The sequence below is a fragment of the Lissotriton vulgaris genome, chromosome 8 (assembly GCF_964263255.1).
Source record: "Lissotriton vulgaris chromosome 8, aLisVul1.2, whole genome shotgun sequence".
NCBI lineage: Eukaryota > Metazoa > Chordata > Amphibia > Caudata > Salamandridae > Lissotriton > Lissotriton vulgaris.
Genome location: NC_141696.1, coordinates 333,580,529 through 333,600,070, shown reverse-complemented (window position 1 = coordinate 333,600,070; position 19,542 = coordinate 333,580,529). Strand labels below are relative to the sequence as shown.

General features: G+C 42.3%; 1 protein-coding gene across 3 annotated transcripts in view; it reads left to right on the top strand.

The window, feature by feature from the left end:
- F5 (coagulation factor V) overlaps positions 1-19,542 on the top strand; it is a 786,312-nt gene that overhangs the window by 490,331 nt on the left and 276,439 nt on the right. For all 3 annotated transcript variants that reach the window (XR_015299279.1, XM_086934096.1, XM_086934094.1), the window contains exon 13: positions 139-2,224. Coding sequence is in view for 2 of the 3 variants with exons in the window: in XM_086934096.1 (XP_086790222.1) it covers positions 139-2,224 (2,086 nt within the window). In the remaining variant the exon portion in view is untranslated. The remainder of the gene's footprint in view (positions 1-138; positions 2,225-19,542) is intronic.

Below are 19,542 nucleotides of genomic sequence, written 5' to 3'. Positions count from 1 at the left end.
ATTTGGCAGGCTGTGGATTCATTGAATCCAGGATTTGTTACAGAACCTTAATATGAACCTGAACGACTAATCTTTCTTGAACGTTCCAGGGCATGACGAGCATTAGTCAATGTGTCAATTTATTTGTGTTTTATATAGGAGTATGGATGTTAGGAGCTCTGAACTCCCCGAAGAAAAATCAAGACATGAAGCTAAAGTTCAAAGATGCAAAATGTGTAACTGAGGATGAGTACAATGATGAAAGCTATGAAAATAATGAAATGCTATTCTCTGTATTAACTGAGCCAAATAAAGTAGAGACTGGCACAATGGCAACGAGAACTATCGGAGGCACAGATTCAGAGGATTTGACCTACGATGACCTTTTGGCAGAGACACTTAATCTTCGATCCCTTAAAAACCATTATGCACTAGAGAAAGAGGATCTGCTAAATCTTACTGATTTTTACGAAGAAGATGCGTTTGTCACCAACTCATTAAATGCTTTAGAATTTGAAGACATACTGATATCGCAGACCGATGATCTTAATCAGTCATTGACTCTGAAAAACAACTCAGACGGAGCAAGCTCCATTTCAAATGAGAAAACTAGCTCTATAACACAGGTTTCCAACTTTCAAGAAGATCATGTTCATTCTGTAGAGAATGCTACGAATGCCCCCATCGTGGTTCTCGCTTTTGTAAACCAAACTGCAAAACTAGAAAAAAAAGATACTTCAATTCCTAATACAGGTGGTGTAACAGAAATGGAGGAGGCATTGTCAAAAGATGATAATTCATCGCAAAACCTTACAAATCCTCAATATTTCATCAACTTTTCACGTGATGATGTAAATAATACAGTTCAAAATTATACCAGTAAAGAAACCAACAAGACTACAATTCAGAGTGTGGGTGTTCATTTAAAAACAAGATCTCTAGTGTTGAATAAAAGATCTCTAGATGTATTAAATGAAATTGAATGGAAAAACACCACAGACCTGGAAGGGGCTTCTTTACATGTTGGCTTAAAAGAACCTAGAGAAGAGCCAGCATTCATTTCCACCACTCTTGACATTGACAAACCGCTTAAAATCATTAATATTGTCCAAGAGCCTGAAAATGTTAATCAGGTTTCAGAAAGGGGTTTTGATTCACCAACACCATTTACAGATAGATGGCACTCTGCACCAGAAGACTCATTATCTCATGGTTCAAATAACATTACCAAAACTGGATATATTGATCGTGAACTGTGTAATGACTGTGTAGGAAATTATTCAGAAACATTTGAAGAGTTGCCAAATGAAATGGGGGACAATGATAAATCTGACCATGATGGCAATGCTGTTTTTACGGATTGGCAAAAGGCAGAAGGAAATTTTTCAAAATCAAGTAATGTTTCACAATTTGAAGAATCTCAGAATAAGCTAGAACATGGCTTACGTGTTGACCATGTTATGAATGACTCTGTTTCTACATCCAGCCCATTGACAGCAGAGGTCTCCCAGGGTAATTCACTGCTCATTTACAAAAGGAATAAAACAGACACTGTAAATAAGACAAATGATTTGGACTTAGCGGAGGATGACTATGATGACTCGGTGGAGGACACCTTGACTTTTTCACGAAGTATTCCAAGCAAAGATGATGCACCTCAGGGAAATCAAACAACTTCTGCTACGGACTCAAACCAAAAACAGCCATCAAGGGGGAAAAGGAAGAGAGTTAAAAGTGCATCTGATACTTTCAGCAAGGTCTTACGGAAGAAAAAGAAGAATCCAAAAAGGCAGACAGACCCACTTGAAGGAAAAGGGCTTGATCATATGAATATTTCGCGAGAGCTTAATCACACAGAGGGAATGGATAGAGTTCATGAAACAATTTTGCCAAGCAATTTTAATCAGTCTATGCAAAGTGAATTCAATCAAACAGGGTTCTCACCACGTGGTCTGAAACCCTCCATTGTAATAGGCGTTCCTGTTGGAGAAGACTATGTTGAATATATTCCAAATATTGGTAACTACGATACGGTCAACAGTGATGCAGATGATGATGATGATTATAGTTATGAATGTGTTTTTCTCATTGAGCCATATGATATGGACCCGAAAACTGAAAGTCAGATTTTACTGAACGCCGGTGAAATAGCAGATCGATATCTCCGGAGCACCAAAGGAAAGAAGAGGATATTTTACATTGCAGCAGAAGAGATAGTTTGGGATTACACAGGACTTAAAAAAAGGTATGAAAATGTTCTTTGTCTTGTTTTAATAGACCTTACTTTACAGCGTTCATTCGTTTTGCTAGCAAAATGTCTATTTAGAGAACAAATTGCAAACATAAAGGGCACCATTTTCAAAATCCTATCTAAGGGAAATGGCCTGTTTTTTTTATATTCCACTCAATGCTCAGGATTAGCTTCTTTTATAGCATTTTTAAGTTTTTAAAACAAAGGAATTCCAGTACACAAAGGTGAATGGGGTAATTAAATTCCATGTGTAATGCTAACCTGCCAAGGTAGTGGAGTCAGACAGCAGTTCACAAAACTGCACCTCCGCAGTGATAATTTTTGCTGAAATGTCCCCCCACCATGTCGATAGCACTTTCTTCAAACATGTCACAACTTTTTTGTTTTGCAGAAAGAAACCTCAATGCAGTGATGTCTCACTGTAGAGCACAAACAAATGTCCCAGATGTACAGTCTCCCGGTGCATCAGACACATCTGTATCCCTTTTCCTGCCCGTGTCTGCCATGCCTACCATGTCTATTCTAGGCAGGAAAAAAAACACCTATGGAGCCCCATCATTGGTAGGATAGGACTTGTGTAGGTCTTCTAGGCAAAGTTCTGCCATTGGAAAACTGATGGCTCCTCCACCTCAAAATGAGTGTGGGGAATGGTGGGTTTGGCAGATGACTGCAGTGACATCCTACTCCATCAAACTCAGAGTGAGCCCCAAAGTGATTAATATAAGCTCACCTCACACAACATGATCAGGTGGAGAATTCAAAATGTATTTTAGAATAGTAAATACAACAACATTCATTCTGAAAAATCTTCTTATGTCTTATTGATAAGCAAACATGGTTAAGTGTGAAGCTGCTTGTGAGAAAAAGGTGGCTAATTTTCAGTATGTCAGGAAGTTAATTTACGTTGTGCATGTTGTCTCCAAAGGAATATAATATTTTCAATAATGAACATTCGTTTTTTAGAGCACATGGCTAACACATCTTGATACTTTTCATGTGAATGTAATCGTATTTGTGCAGCAGTTATGAAGACCTTAAAACTGCACTTTCCGCTCCCATCTTGAAGTAACATTATGCAAAGTATGTTCTTTGTTGAGAGGAGTATGAGTATGATATTTTACTTTACTCACCCTTTCCATTATTCTTCTACCATTCTTTCATATCTCATTTCTTCTTAAAGTCCATTCCCATGCTTAATTCTGGCCCATTTCTGAAAAAATGCCATCCTTCCACAAGCTGCAAAAAAATATATGCAATTGTTTTTATTTATTTATTTATTTATTTTTAAGGTTTTATATAGCGCGAACAAGATCCTTGCAGATATCAGAGTGCTTTACAGAAACAGGAGGTGGGGTAGACAAATTCTTGGAGACATTATAATATTCGGTAGTGGGAGGGTTGCAAGGTAGGGTAGCAATCGCATAAGAGTATACACACTAATATCAATCAGGAAACAAAAAAAATAGGAGCCGTGCAGTGTCTTTGCTCCAGTGGCGATCGAATAAGATTTTAGCACCCTAGCAGGTGATAGTAGAGCAATCAGGTCAAAGTATAAACCCTAGTAAACAAACTGGAAACCAATAATATAGAGTCCGTGCAATGGCTTTGATCCAGTAGCAGTCAAAAAAGAGTATAACACAGATAAACACTCAGGTAGCCGATAATATAGGGGCCGTATAATGTCAATGTTCCAGTAACAATAGTGTTCAGGTAAACTTAGCCATAAGGATGGCTTTTACCTCTTTCTTGAAGAGAGCAGTGGAGGGGATAAGCCTAGTTTCTGGCGGGAGTGCATTCCAGATCCTAGGTGCCATTCCTGAGAAGGAGGGTTTGTATGTTTTTTCCTTCCGGAATCTACGAGGTTTCAGGAGGAGGTTTTTTGTGCTTCTGTTGGATCTTGAGCCTCCTGATACAGTCAGCTTGTTAGTGAGGTAGTTGGGTGACTTGTGGTGCACGGCAGAGTGTGTCATACAGGCAATTTTCAGCTGAACTCTGGCTTCAAAAGGCAGCCAGTTCAGGGCTTTTAAGTCAGGGGATATATGCGAGTGTTTTCTTGAGCCAGTGATGAGTCTCGCGGCTGCGTTGAGCGAGGCTCTTAGTGGTGCCGTTGTTGTTAGGGGCAGCCCGCTGAGAGCCACAATTCCATAGTCTATGTGAGGAATGACTAGGGCTTGTACAACAGTTTGGAAGTCCTTGGGTGGTAGGAAGGGTTTGAGTTTTCTCAGAGTGTTGATTTGGAAGTTGGCTCCTTTAGTTGCTTTGCTAATATGCTGCTGCATGTGAGATTGGAGTCAAGTGTGATGCCAAGGGATTTCGCAGAGTCCACGATGGTGGGTTGGACATTGAGTGCGGTTAGATGAGTGAGCCAGGTTTGGGTGATGGCCTTTTTCGCCGGAGGTGAGATCAGAAGGAACTCAGTTTTCAGCGCGTTTAGTTTGAGGTGATTATCGGCCAGCCATGCTTGGGTGTTTCTTAGTGTGGCGTTCAAAAGCTTGATGTCTTCCGGTGATTGTAGCTTGAGGTAGAGTTGAGTGTCATCGGCGTACATATGGAAGTGTACATTTGATGCTTGAAGCAGGGTATTGAGTGGCTCCATGACGAGGTTGAACAATGTGGGGGATAGGGAGGAACCTTGAGGGACGCCAAGTGTTACGGGCACAGGTGAGGACAGTGCGTTGTTAATCTTGAACTTCTGAGACCGGTTGTGTAGAAAGGACGTGAACCATTTGAGAACAGTCCCGGATATGCCCATTCTGGTCTTTAAGAGCTCCAGTAGATTCTCGTGTTTGACCGTATCGAATGCTGAGGAGAGATCAAGAAGGATGAGGAGGCAGGACTCATTGTGATCAAGGATTTGGAGGGCGTCATCGATTATGTGTGTCATAGCCGTTTCCGTTTTTGCTCTGAATCCTGATTGGTGAGGGTTGAGGAGGTCAAACTGATCAATGTGTTTTGTCAATTGGAGTTGAACGCATTTTTCTAGCAATTTGGCCAGAGTGGGGATATTGGTGATGGGGCGGTAATTGTTTAGGTCGGCCGGGTCAGCTGTGGGTTTCTTGAGTATAGGCGTGACTTGCCCTATCTTGAGGGAGTCTAGGATGAGTCCTTGTTGAAGGGAACCGTTGATGATTTTAGTCCAAAGTGGAAGGAGCAGGGGGGTGAGGGCTTTAACAGCATTGGCAGGTAGTGGGTCTGTGAGGTGATTATCGGGCTTCAAGGTGCCGAGCAATTAGTGAATTGATTCTTCAGAATAGGTGTCGAAGGACGTCCATGAAGCGTTGTTTTTAGGTTGAGTGTTAGTTATGCAGATGGAGCAGGAGTATAGACTTACATCTTTGAGGAGATCACATCTTATATTGTCGGTCTTTTGCTTGAAGAAAGTAGAAATGTCCTCACAGCTTGGAATATCATTTGTTGAGATGTTAGGTTGTGGAGGTTGAGTTTTGGTTTGGATTTTGACTAACTCGAACAGCTTCCTTGGTCGGTTTTTTGCTTGGTCCAGCTGTTGGCTAAAGAAGACTGATTTCGAGCGTTTGATTTTTCGGAAGTAGGCGTTTCTCTTGTTCTTAAGCGTTTTAAGGTGCAGTGCTGAGGGGTCAGATCTCCATGTGCGCTCTGCCATGCGCATAGCACGTCTGTCTTCATTGAGTCTACCATCATACCATGGGTTCGAGTTTTTGCTGGAGACTCTTTTCAGTTGCAGGGGGGCGGCTTCATTGATTATTGAGGTCATAGTGTCTAGGTAGAGGTCGGTCAGAGAATGAACATCAGACACGCCCGCCGGGGGAAGCAGGCAGGCAAGGAGTTTGGGTTAAGATTCTTCATGTCCCTCTTCCAGATCTTGATTTTGGTAAGTTGAGCCGGGTTCAGTTTGACCTTTTCGTTGATGAAGAAGGTGATAATGTGGTGGTCTGACCAGTCACAGGGTTGGATTGCCTCCAGCTGGGTAGAGTCTTCTTTGGCGATGATAAGGTCGAGGATAGAGCCTTTTCATGTGTCGGACGGTTGCAGATTTGGGTGAGGTCAAGTGCGTTGAGGAAAGTTTTAAGGCTATTCACCACAGCGTCTTTCTGGTTGTTCCAGTGGAGGTTGAAATCTCCCAAGTAGATTTGAGTGATCTGTCGACCGGCGTTGGTGGATATCGTGTCCATGAGTTGTTGGGAGAAGGTGAGGTTCTCCCCAGGTGGGTGGTAGATGACATGTAGGGAGCATACAGGTTTGCCCTCGCTAGTAATATCGAGGCAGATGAGTTCGCAGGAGGTGAGAGAGGGGGAGGGACCTTTAGTAACAGCGAGGTTGCTCCTATAGATGCATGCAATTCCCCCGCCCGTCTTGCCATTTCTGTCCAGTCTAATAATGTGATAGTTGGGGGGGACTAGTATGTCCATTATAGGTGTGGAGGCTTCAGTTAGCCACGTTTCCATCAGAATGGCTAGATCGAGGTCTATTGATAAGATGAAATCCGCGATGTCGGAGGAGTGTCTCGGGGCCGATCTGCAGTTGAGCAGGATACACTTTAGTCTGGGGGTGAGGGGAGTGGACGAGTGATCTAGGGAGAGGGGGACTTTTCTGAGGTTACTGGGGACGGAGCTTCTGTTGCTCAGTGTGGGGGGCCTGAGGGGATTTGTGAGGATCGTGGGTATGGGAAGGTGTGTGGTGGGTGGGTGTTTAGTGGGACCTGGGCCGTATGAACGGAGTAGAGTGTATAAGTCTCGCTCAGAAAGGGGGTTTAGGGTGCGCCGGGGGCGATCAGTGGCCTTGCGATCAGGGATAGAGGGCCAACGCGGGGAGCGATGAGTGAAAAGGTTTGAGGGGCGGTTGGTGTACTTGTTGGACACGGAAGTGGTGGGTGTCTGGGGTGTGCGAGAAGAAGTTCTTTGATGGTGTGAAGATCTTCTTTGACTTGTAGGAGGGTGGAAATGATCATGTCCAGGGTTGGATTGGGGATGGTATTGGGGCTGAGAGCAGTGGGTGCGTGGATGAGTGGGGCAATGGGGTGAGCGATTGACTGATTGGGGCGGGGTGTGCACGCGCCAGTGCAGGGCTCTGCGGCCGTAGCAGGAGGGATTGCGTTCGATGGATTAGAGGACTCTGTGGCCGTAGCAGGAGGGATGGCATTCGATGGATGAGAGAGTTTGTGAGTAAGGAGCGTGGATGAGGAAGGGAGGAGGTTGGTAGCGTAGGTGATGGCGCTGGTGGAAGGCGGCGCATGTGAGTTGGGGGATGAGTGTAGGCCGGAGCAGGTGGGGGTGAGGTTAGGATAGTGAGGGCTAAGAATGGGGGGGATAGCGGAAACGGGTTAGGGTAGGGGAGGTGGTGAGTTCAGTGGGGCTGCCCGGGAGAGTGGGGTAGTGGGGAGTGAGAAGGGGGGGGGAGATAGGGTGAGAGTTGGTCATGTTGCGGGGCGTGGGAGATATGCACAGGGCGGTGGAGGTGTGTTCTGTGAGACTAGTTGGGAGAGTGGGGTAGTGGTGATTAAGAATGGAGGGAGAGATAGGGTGGGAGATGGATCTGTCACAGGGGATGGGAGAAAAAAGGGCGGGGATGGGTTCTGCGTGATTCGTGGGAGGTGAGAGATGGGGGGTAGGGAGGGTTGGGGTATGGAGAGTGTATGACGGGGAGTGATCTTCCTCAGCGCGGGAGAGGGAGATGGTCCTGTCACGGGGCGGGATCAGGGGGGAGGTAGGTTCTGACGGACTTGAAGGAGGTGTGAGGTGTGGGCTAGGGATGGTGGGGGTATGGGGGTGTAGGAGTGAACTTCGCCAGCGAGTGTGAAGTGTGGGCTAGGGGGGTGAGGGTATGGAGGGTGTAGGAGTGAGCTTCGCCAATGAGTGAGGAGAGTGGGGAAGAAGTTACCACGGATTGGTGACTGACTGCGGCGCTGAGAGGAAAGGAGAGGAGTGTGTCGCTCAGATGTTGTGAACGGTTAGATTGATGATTGGAAGTAGAGGGTGTTGAGTAGTCTGAGGAGTTAGGAAAGGGGAGCCGCATGTTGGAGATATGTTCAATGAAGGTGGGGAACAGGTTGTCGAGTAGATTAAGGTTCCTATCTGTCGATTGGAGTAGGATGATCCCATTGTTGTAGATGGTGATGGTGGCCTTGCCTGGGAAAACTTGGGACTTTTTAACGCCTTTAGTCCGGTTTTACATTTTGGCATGTAATTACAAACTTATAGAGTTCAAATAAAACTTGAAACTTAATAAAAGAAAACTCTAAGCAGTACTTCAGAAATATGAATTATATATGCATGCATATGTCTACAAAAAGAGATAACGCAATTCCAAACTGTGTTCACGCTTTACAGCTGTTCACTTCAATAACTCAGAATATTAAAACAATGCGTGCTTTTTCTCACTATTCATCTCTAAAATATTTAAAGGGCATTAATAATGACCCAGAATTCAAAGAAATCCTCATAAATACTCATGTAGCTTATGATTTGTAATGCATTTATTTTTTTATAAACCATTCTTATTCAGAGGTGATTTGTGTAACCGTAAGACAAAACCTTTTCAGCCCATTACACCTACAAGGGACAGTATGGCACAATCAGCAAACAACCAGGTCTTCTGTTATTGGAGATACTCTAGGTATTTTTTCGCATTGTGCATGCGTTGTGTTAAAAGCATTCCGAAGTACAGGTGCTTGCACTCTGAAGGTCCTGTCACCTGTTTACCAGAGCCTTTCTTGGTTAAGTACAAGTCACACCCTAGAATGCAGTTATGGAACCAGTCCCTCAAAAACGGCTTCAAGAACAAAGCAGTACTTCCTGTTTCATGTGCTAGTGGACCGGTATTAATATAAAATATGGCAGAATGAAAGAGCTATGTTGGTAACAATTGATAACAGTGGTGAGAAGGGACTAACCATGCTGCAGCAGTCTGTTAGTGTCATAGCGGCACAACATAGATTGTGAATATAAGGTAGATACCGTTTTGGCTATGCAAAATCAAAACATTTTATTTTGCAAAATTCAGTTTGCTATATTTCAAGTGAAAATTGAACGTGAGGGCAAACCTTGTGTCTAAAAATCACTAAAATACCTCTCAGGTGACAGGTTTGAGTAGAAGATGCCTCCGGAAATATGGTTTCTGTTCCAAATTGTCTCCAGCAAGCACTTTTGTGCTCAACCCACCCCAAATAAAACATTGTGTAAGGTTCACCTAATTTTGACTATGTGGTCTAATGCAAAACTCTCAATTTAAAAAAAAATGTTGCTGATGTAATTAAAAGTCCTAATTTTCCTAATGCTGTTACAATAATAGACTAAAGGGTATAAAGGTTCCCACAATTAAACTCCAATGTAGATTTAGGGGTGCTTCACCATATTCTTACCTGTGGCTAAATCACCTAAATATGTTATCTGAGTTTGACAATTATCCTATGTTTAAGGCCCCAAACCTATATTGAAAGGTACAGGCTTTAACTAAGTTACTAGGGTTTAAACAAAGATGCAGGCCCTGTAATGATTGCAAAATAGTAAATGTATGTATACTTGTTTAATCAATATTAGACAGCTGCATTGAAAAGTATACACGCTTGACAATATTTGAATTGAGTAGGTATCACATTTATGGAAATAATCTATCATTGTATAGATTGTTTCATAGAGATATTTTATTTTTGTATGTCCAGTCATTATCCAGAGCTACATCTTTAAAGTTTCAGTTTTTGGATCTCAGTTATAGGTCCTTAATGTTAGCCAACATGTGTTTCGCCCCCTGTGGCTTGGCAGCTGAGGGTTATTTCAAGGCTGTTAGCATCACAATATAATACTACATTAGGTCATATTAAATTGATTATTGCCTATAGGTACCCCATTCAGTTCAGGGTGAATTAGGTGAAAGTACTCCAGATCGATCCATCTATCTGTCCATAGCTAGTTACTAACCTGAGGCCTCCGAAAACTCCGCTGGAAGAGGTCAAAGAGTTCCAAGGAACACAAAAGTAGCATCAGAAACTAAACTCTAATCAGGATGGGCCCCACACTTCATGGAAAAAGTACAGTGTAGTTCAAATCTGATTCCTAGTTTTGGAAGCGTTAACACAGATGAACTTTGATGAGGAAGGATCCACCAGACTTCTACAATGGAACATATTTTGGATGAATACACTTTCTATAGTATTTTCCACAGGAGCGAATGACAATATGGAGATAAGTTTTTATCTTTAAATCCTAACTACGACTTTAACAGTACCTCCACCCATTAAACTCATATGCAAATGGCAGAAAATAAAAATGCATATTATTAACCTCCTCTACATAATGGTGATGTATGTAATTGTTCAAAGTTCTTGTCCCCAAAATTTCATCCTAAGTGTCATAATAACACTTCAATTATCAGTGAATTACTTATTTACAACTTGGATTTTCAGATTCTCAGGTCACCTTATTTTATATTTAGACAAGTTGAATTTTGTTTCTGCAGATTGCTACAAAAGTAATTATTCAATGTGTGGTCACAGACGGCTACTGTATTTCTGGCCTGTCTGGGCTATTTAACTGCTACATGATTAGTCAGGCTTACACTTTTTTATTTTATTTATCATTTTAAACATACATTAGCAATAAGCATATATATGTCACTTCACATCCACTACAGAGTCAACTAGTGAGATAGGGCAGGTACATTCGCTTTCTACAGCAGGCGTCAGTGCGTAGCAGCTTGAACTGTAAAGGGTAGGCATTTATTTGCATCGTCCAGGGTTGACATAGCAGCACACAGTAGGCAGTATTACATGGGAGGGCAAGGTCTACACTAGGCAGGCTTACACTTAAAACTGCAATTCAGCTCCTACTCACCCAGGGCATGATATCATTCTAAGTTCAGCTCAGCACATGTTGTAGATTTGTGGCATCTGTATTTTCCCACATAAGTTTTCTTTGCACCACAACCTCTACATACTCACATGGCATAGTAGTAAATACTACCACTGTATAATACTAGATACACTCCACTATCATATGAGTTGTATGACGACACAATGCAGCCAATTACCATGCTAGTTTTTAACATGTTAATTTTTCCCATGAATGTCCCTTTACCACGCATACTTTTACCACACATGCAAAGCCTATCTAAGGTAAGTATAATTAAGATAAGTGTTACATACATACATATAGATAGATAGATAGATAGATAGATAGATAGATAGATAGATAGATAGATAGATAGATAGATAGATAGATAGATAGATAGATAGATAGATAGATAGTAGATACCTCAAATTATCTTGCACTCGAAGGGGTTTTGTGCAATTAGAGTACTCCAACAAAGACAAACATATAATGTCATCAACGATGTCACTGACCATGTCATGAGTAATTTAATAAGGGAGGTCATAAGCAGTGCATTGTGGGGGTGTAAGTTATAGTTAGCTCAGCTAATTATAACCCAAACCCTTATTGAGAAGGCAAAATTCATCAGGGTTCAGGATCTTGGCACTCAAGTTGATTACGAGGCTATCTCAGAGCTTGGTTCCGCTGTCTGTTCCATTGGACCCTGCGTCGACCGGAATGGTGGATTGTCTGTCCAGTGGACCTGAGTTGAATGTTGCCGCCTCTTTCCTCTGGACCTGCCGCGACCATACCCTAAAAGAGGCTGGTTGGGATTTATTTGAGTTTCCGGGGGTACCGAAAATCTGTCCATGTGGTGGAAAAGGAGGATAGTTGAAAGGACCTGGTGTCCACCATTGTGGGGGAGGTACAAACTGGGGACCACCACGTTGTCCTCTCCAATTGCTTCTACCTCTTCTGATGTTACCTCTGTTTTGTGTATCTCCTTGGTTAGAATTATCTGAGTTGCTAGACCAACCTTCGCTGCCTGAAGTTGAATAGTTAGACCCCTTACTCCGACCCTGTTGGTTGTATCCAGGGGGTGCATAATCAGCACTGGTGTAGGGATAAACCCTCTCCATGGAGAAACGTGCAAGATATTTTTTTAATTTATTGAGCTTGGATGTTAATACAGAGGCTTCAAACTCTTTATTATGTTTGTTACATTCCTCATTCTGTTTCTTGAAGAGAGACCCGTAAGTGTGATTTTATTTTGAGATTCTAAAGCCTGTATTTCAATCAGTATAGTGTCAGCGACTCGTTTGGCAGTTTTAATAATAAGAATAAGCCAATCACGAGTGCACCACCAGGCTATCAAGGACCAGTCGTTAAGAAATGTCTCGTCATCCAAGAATAATCTAGAAGCGTTGGTGACAGTCAGCCCAGTGGGTGCACAGTTGCCTCTAAGGTACTCAGTCATTATTGCTCCGTGTATAAACACATGTGAATGTGATTTTTTGAGTACTAGAAGTTTTGTCCAATCATCACCTTGACCTGTTACAGCACCTTTGACGGTGTCGATTATACTTGGTGTATCAAAAAGAGACTGTACTGTCGTCTCATTGAAAGCCAGACCTAGACTTTCAGCCATGATTAATTGAAAAATTAAGGTAAGTGATTGGACACAAAGACATTTCTTATGGAGGGGTGTCATTACCACGTCCTCTTTTTGCGTTTAAGCCGAGCAGCAATCTCAGAGATCACTTGATACATACTCCCCCTCGCATTCACAACAGAGATACACAGGATTCCTTATGGGGGTTATCTTCTGTACAGGGACATTTTCCATGCAGCTCCTGTGCAGCCTGTTCCCATACATCCGTGACAAAAGAGATCGACATTGGATCACCACGACCTTGGATTCTTAAATGTCATACCAATCGCAACAGCGACAACCTCATTCACTTGATCACTTGCCGTTGTCCCATGCGATATGTAGGGATGACCACTCGTAGGGTGAAAATCTACATCCTTGAGCACAAGAGCACCATCCGTTGTGGCAAGTCATCTACAAAATTGACCAATCATTTCTTTACAGTGAAACATAGTCCATGTGATCTGAAATGGACGGTTTTGGAGAAACCGTTCATTCCGTCCCATGTAACTGATGTACCTCTTTTTTGTTCAGACCTGAACAATGGTGGGTGCATAAACTTCAGACTGATAACAGAGGGCTGAATGACGATATTCCGTGGCTATTACTGTAAAGGTCTAATCAAGATGGTCACAACTCTATGAGCATTAACCCCTTGATCTGAATTAAAATGTAAATGTAACTTTGTTTTATATCGCACATAACATCTACAGCTAGTTTCCTAGTGAGTATTGTCCACAAACGCATTTCTGAACATGGATAAAGCCATTGTCTGCAGCCCATTGCTAGGTTTTTATTAAGAATGATTAATTAGAGACCTAAATATTGGTTTTGCCAGGGCAGCCACACTATGTCCTCATTCTGTGGTTTTTTGTTTTTGGTTCGGTTTTGACACAATGACTTTCTTTTTATGTATCTTTTGTGTCCTTTCACATAAAACGATGTTTTCATCCTACATCGTGTGTTTCCACTCATTAATGTATAATATAACGCTACTATTCACATCGCTTAGGCACATTTGCCATTGCGCTTGCGCACAAGAGTGCACTACCACGAGACGCAATTGCGCATGCGTTAAAGGCCATTTTAAATACATTAGACATGCGCGAGGTTTCAACAAAGTGGATATCTTATCTCACATGAGCCATGTAGTTTTACGTTTAGACGGGCATCGCAGCATCCATGCATGGGATTGGCTGCCATTACAAGATCAGCCCTTTAAAACAGAGGCGCCTTTCCGGTTCGAGTCACCTCCGGCTTCAGGCTCATTCTTCGCCGAGGTACCGATGGATAGATAAGCCTTGCCCTGCTGTTCTGCCATGATTATAATTGTTTTTGTCAAGTTGATCACTCGGCGTCTTGACTTTGCCATTCTGATCTTGTGACCATACGGGAATTTTTACTGACGCCTGTCGCTGGCATAGTTTCTTTTCTTTTCAGTTTTCTTTGTGAACTTTCTGTTGAACTTTCTGAAGTCCGTGGTTTACAGATAACGCTTGATTTGCACTATATGCTAGTACCCTTTCAGTACAACTGTGCAGTCAGCTACGTATTCAGCAAGCCACTTTAACACTATTTGTTAGAAAACAGTTGTATATATTTTTTGTTTGAGATCTCATCAGAGCACGCTGGTTAGACCATTGTTATGCACCTCAATGCAATCAATATGCATATATCATGCAATGTCAAATGGTGCAACTCTCGTTCTGAGTTTTTTGATTTAAGTTATCCTTGCACAGTCCTCACATGAGACTTTGGCTCACTGGTTAGAGGAGGCAGACCTGGAAGCAGAGGTCAGCCCGGGACCAGGGTTCAATTCCCGGCTCGCGGGGTCTTGAGTCCTAAAAATGTCCATGGACTCGACAATTCTCGCTCAGGTGCCTACTCGATTCACGGGTTCACACTCTGGGCAATAGCTTGATTAATCTCCACAACGGCCCCTCGCAGCGGGATGCCTGGCTTTCACCTTGCGGATACCCTGCCGGGGTTATCTCCGCTCGGTGATTTGCGCTATATAAATTCCTGTACATTTACATTTATAGATACGCTTGTTGGTGTGATTTACACGTGTTGGTACATACACATATAGATATTCATTTCTCTTTCTTGGAAGTTAACAAGACGTGTTATTCACAATAAACCTTCATCACCGTTTTTTTTGCAGAGCAGTGCCTTTTTCCTGAGCGGTTGCCAGGGGGAGGGGTCGTGATTTACCCAGTAGTTCCGGGTAAGTCTATTCTATACAAAAAAAAATATTTTATGCCACATCACCTGTGTCTAGGTATTCCAGTAATCATGACACTGAAAAATGTACTTTGTGTTTTTGATTGTAGATAACTTTTTCCTCTATTTTTTGACACACCAAAAAGAATTGTGTCTCTGTATCCTATTCTATTTACACTTTTTGCAGCAGCATCATAGGTCCTAATGAAAGCCTAGCCCACATACAGGTGTTTATGGCTGAAACATGTTGACCAAGTAATTTTTTCCACACCACCGCGGTTTTGAATCCAGACTCCTTGTGCACTGCTTTTTAATCCTAGCCGAGTACGTCCTATAATAAAAAGGTTTTGGGACGCCCTCAAGCTAGTTTTAATTCACATCCTTCATGGTTTTTCACGAAATGTATTTTACTATTAGCTCCTCATTTGTGGATTTAGTACATCCTAGACAACATTCCAAACATCCCTGAGCTCCTCCCTCTCAGAGAGGGGGTTGTAGCCCCCTGAGAAACTAGTTTTTTTCTCTGGGAGGATAATCCCTATGATGAAGCATGTCACCTTTGGTGAGTGAGGGATTTCGTCCTTAAAAGGGAAATGCCCAAAGATACTTTTGTTGGGCCTAGTCACTGGTTTTTGATTGGCATTTCATATAGTACATATGTAAAAGAGATAGTAGTGGCATTGCCAAACTTTATATACCATTCTTATTTAGACCTCAGGATTTCGTTTTGTTTCTTATCCTGGAGCTCACCCAGGACACATAGTGTGCAGCATTGGGACTGCTGGGGATACTCAAGGTCTCCATGATGCCAGCCGTCTCTCCGTCTCCTGCATGAGCCAGCATTGCTGCTGCACGCAGGGATCTGTTGGTAATGCAGAAGCAATAGTTTTACCTCCTTCCCTGCCCGCATATCTGAGACCAGGCAAAGAGATGAAACGCCTCACCTCAAATGTCAGCTTTTCTATCAAAGTCTTTAGGCATAGGATCGGTACAGTGCCATCCACGCCGAGATAGAAAGGGACAGCTGTAATACTGTTCCTGGAGTGGTAAAAGGAGTTTGTCATTTTAAAGCTCGGCATGGATGGCACTGTGCACTACGCTTAAAACCTTTGCTGTAAAAATGGCAAAAGACTTGTCCCTTTTTATCTCGGTGTGGATGGCACTATGCTAATCCTATGCTAAAGAGTTTGAGAAAAAAGCAGACATTTGAGGTGAGCAAATTTAAAGAGTGGCTGGTGTTGAGGGTGCTGTTTACAGGAGCTGATTTCCTCCTAAACTTGAGAACTACCCAGAGTTCTCAGCTTCTTTTTTTGCATAATTTATGCGTTACTCTATGACTGAAAGGGTATTCTTTTGATATATATATCTTGCTCAGAGCTTCATTTCCCGACAAAGAAAAGAATGGGCCGCACTCGCAGAGTCATATACCCGATGATTTATTTGTGCATAAAAGAAAACAAACACAGTACGCGTTTCGGCTTTCGCGCCTTCTTCCAACTGTGTACGAAGTGCATACAAAAATAAATGCCATTTTATCTAGCTTTCTCGCAATGTTTCCGGCGCGAATTTCATTAACATAGAACACGGATTTCGCCGTGAACAGTGAATCAAACAGAGGCTCCATCTTTAAACATGTTCATTCTTCAAACTTATCAAGCTCTTATTTGGTATTGCATAATCTTTTGTAAATGTACATAAAAATCAAGATTTGTCAAATAACTCATTCTACTCTTTGACAAAAAATCCCAGTCTGGATCGTATTCCATGTCACAAAATTGAGCCCTGTATGGGCTAACCACAATTCATTAATGTGATTCTCATTCAATAGCTCAATCCCTTCTGGGATCTGTAATAATTAATAATTGTGCCCTGAATGGGCATGCCACCAAGCTCTACCTTTGAAAAAATGTAATTGAACCTCTTATTCATTTTTCAGGTGCCTCTTAACATGATTGATTATATTAGAACATTTTTATAGACCAGCAGACGCATTCATGTGAATTGCAGACATTCAATGTTCAGTTAAAAAATGTACTTCTAACCAGATAACGCTTAGCAAAATATCTCCAATCATCATACTTCATCATGAACCGTTTCAGTTTAAGTGAATTGATAACTCCTCTTCAGTGTTTAAACCTTTTGGAATGACAGTTTGCATGTCAATAATGAATCTAGACTCAAGTCTACGTAATCTCAATTTGCGGTTTCCGCAGCGATCACTGGCAGGAATGTGATCTATGCAGTAAAACTTCAAAAGATTCCTATTGCTGTCGTGATACTTGACAAACTGCCTCATCACAGGGTATGAAAAATCCCTATTTACAATTGCTCTGGCATGTTCCAGGATTCTCCGTTTCGTTGGCTGTATGGTACTGCCAATATAATGTTTAGCACATGGACATACAAAGCAGTACACGCAAAATGGGGTATTGCAAGTCAGAAACGTATTCATCAGTTTAACACCCTTCATGCCTGGTATTGTATATGAGAGGACTCTGGAACTATTTTTGCAGGCCTTGCATTTAGAGCATGGAAAAAACACTGTGACTTTACTGATTCTAGGAACAAATGGAATTGTTTCATAATGGCTCCTGACCAATACATCTTTTAGTGATCTACTGCGCCTGAATGTTATCTGTGGGTAATCAGGGATTGTCCTACCTATTACCTGATCAGTCTTCAAAATATGCCAGTTACAAAATAAGATTTTACTCAGAATACCTGCCTCATTAGAAAAGGTAGTGATGAACCGACTTGTGTCATCCTCACCGTTATTAGACCTCTCCCTATCCCTTAGTAGGCAATGTCTCAGAATTTTCCCAATCGTAGCCAAAGTCTTAAGCAATATGTCCTGGCATTCGCCACGTGCTTTAAATCTATCTATTGCTTCTTGTGCAGCTGCATGAAAATCGTCTATGTTATTGCAGTTTCTTTTTATACGCAAAAGCTCCCCATAAGGGATACTGTCGTAAAGGGTTTTTTGGTGGCTTCTTTCTAAATAAGGAGATGCAGATCGTACCCTCACGTACATAAACTTTAAGATCTAGGAAAGAAACGTCTGTTTGGCACAAATGCCCGCTAAAGTGTAGGTTTAGGGAATTTGTATTCAGTTCACTGATGTACTCTTCTGCATCACTTTGTGGACCTTTCCATAAATGAACAAATCATTGATATAGCTACACCATGATATGATGCAACTGACCCATTTGCTGTACTTATCCGCCCAGGCTACCTGCTTCTCCCACCAGCCCACAAATAAATTCACCTAGATGGGGGCGAAGCAGGTGCCCATGGCGGTACCCCGTACCTGGCGATAATGTTGTTTTTCAAAAAGGAAAATATTGTTTGTCAAACAGAAATTGGTGAATTCAATCAACATTTCATTGTGTTCAGTTAACTGTAATGACCTCCCTTACAAAAAGTAACGTATGGCTTGTAGGCCCTTAGTATGTTCAATTGCAGTGTAAAGACTGGTCACATCTACCACTATCATCGCCATATCTTGTTCCCATGGGGTGTCCATGATGCTTCTGATGAAGTGGGTAGTGTCAGGTAAATAAAAGGGCAACATCCTTACACATTCTGCCCAAAAATTATCAACAAATTGGGACATGGACTCGGTTAGACAGCCAATGGAAGAAACTATTGGACGCCCTGGTGGTCTAGTGGCGTCCTTATGGATTTTCAGCAAGTGGCAAAAAGTCGCTGTTACTGGATATGGACATGTGAGGAACTTGAACTCATTGTCGTTGATCATATGTTTATCGGCCCATTTCTGGATGAGTTCATGATATTTGTGAATGCTTATGATATGTTCATCCTTTGTTATCTTCAAGTAACACTCTGTATCTGATAGTTGTTGAAGTGCCTCTTGGGTGTAAAATTCACAAGACATTAGGAAAACGTTTCCTCCCTTGTCTGAGGGTTTACATATCCAATCCAGACATTTGAGGTGAGCAAATTTAGAGAGTGGCTGGTGCTGATGGAGCTGTTTACAGGAGCTGCTTTCCTCCTAAACTTGAGAACTACCCAGAGTTCTCAGCTTCTTTTTTTGCATAATTTATGCGTCACTCTTGTCATGTTCGCGCTGCGCGGGTGAACTACAATTCCCGGCAGGCGTGGCAAAAGAACTACCGCTCCCATGATCCTTTGCATTCTCGCGAGAGGACGATCGCGGAAGCATAAGGAAGACTGGGAGCAGCGCTCAGCATCGGGAATTCTCCGGTCCGATCTGATCGTTATTCTGCAAGCCGTTCCTGGTGTGGTAAGGGTGCTTGCACCTAGGCAGCTTAAGTCTTGACATTTGAACTTCCTTGTTGAGTCCTGTAGGAGGTTTCCAGGGCTTTTTGTTCACTCGTGGTTTTCGAGGGTTTAAGTCCCTCCTTGGTTCTATGGGATTGTCCCGGTCGGTATTGTCGGCCGACGGTGTTGTGGATGGTGATTAATCCACGGAGGTTAAACCATTGTGCTCTTGCTTCACATACTTTTGTGGGGGAAAAACTTGGCTCCTCTTTTGAAGTACAGTACATGGGAGAAAGAACTGAACGGTGATCGTTTCTGTGTGCTTTCAACATAGAGGCGGCTTCAATTATTATTTGCATTGTGATGATGATGAGGTGTTCCACTAGGATGTTGTTTTAATCCCTGTGTCTCTTGCT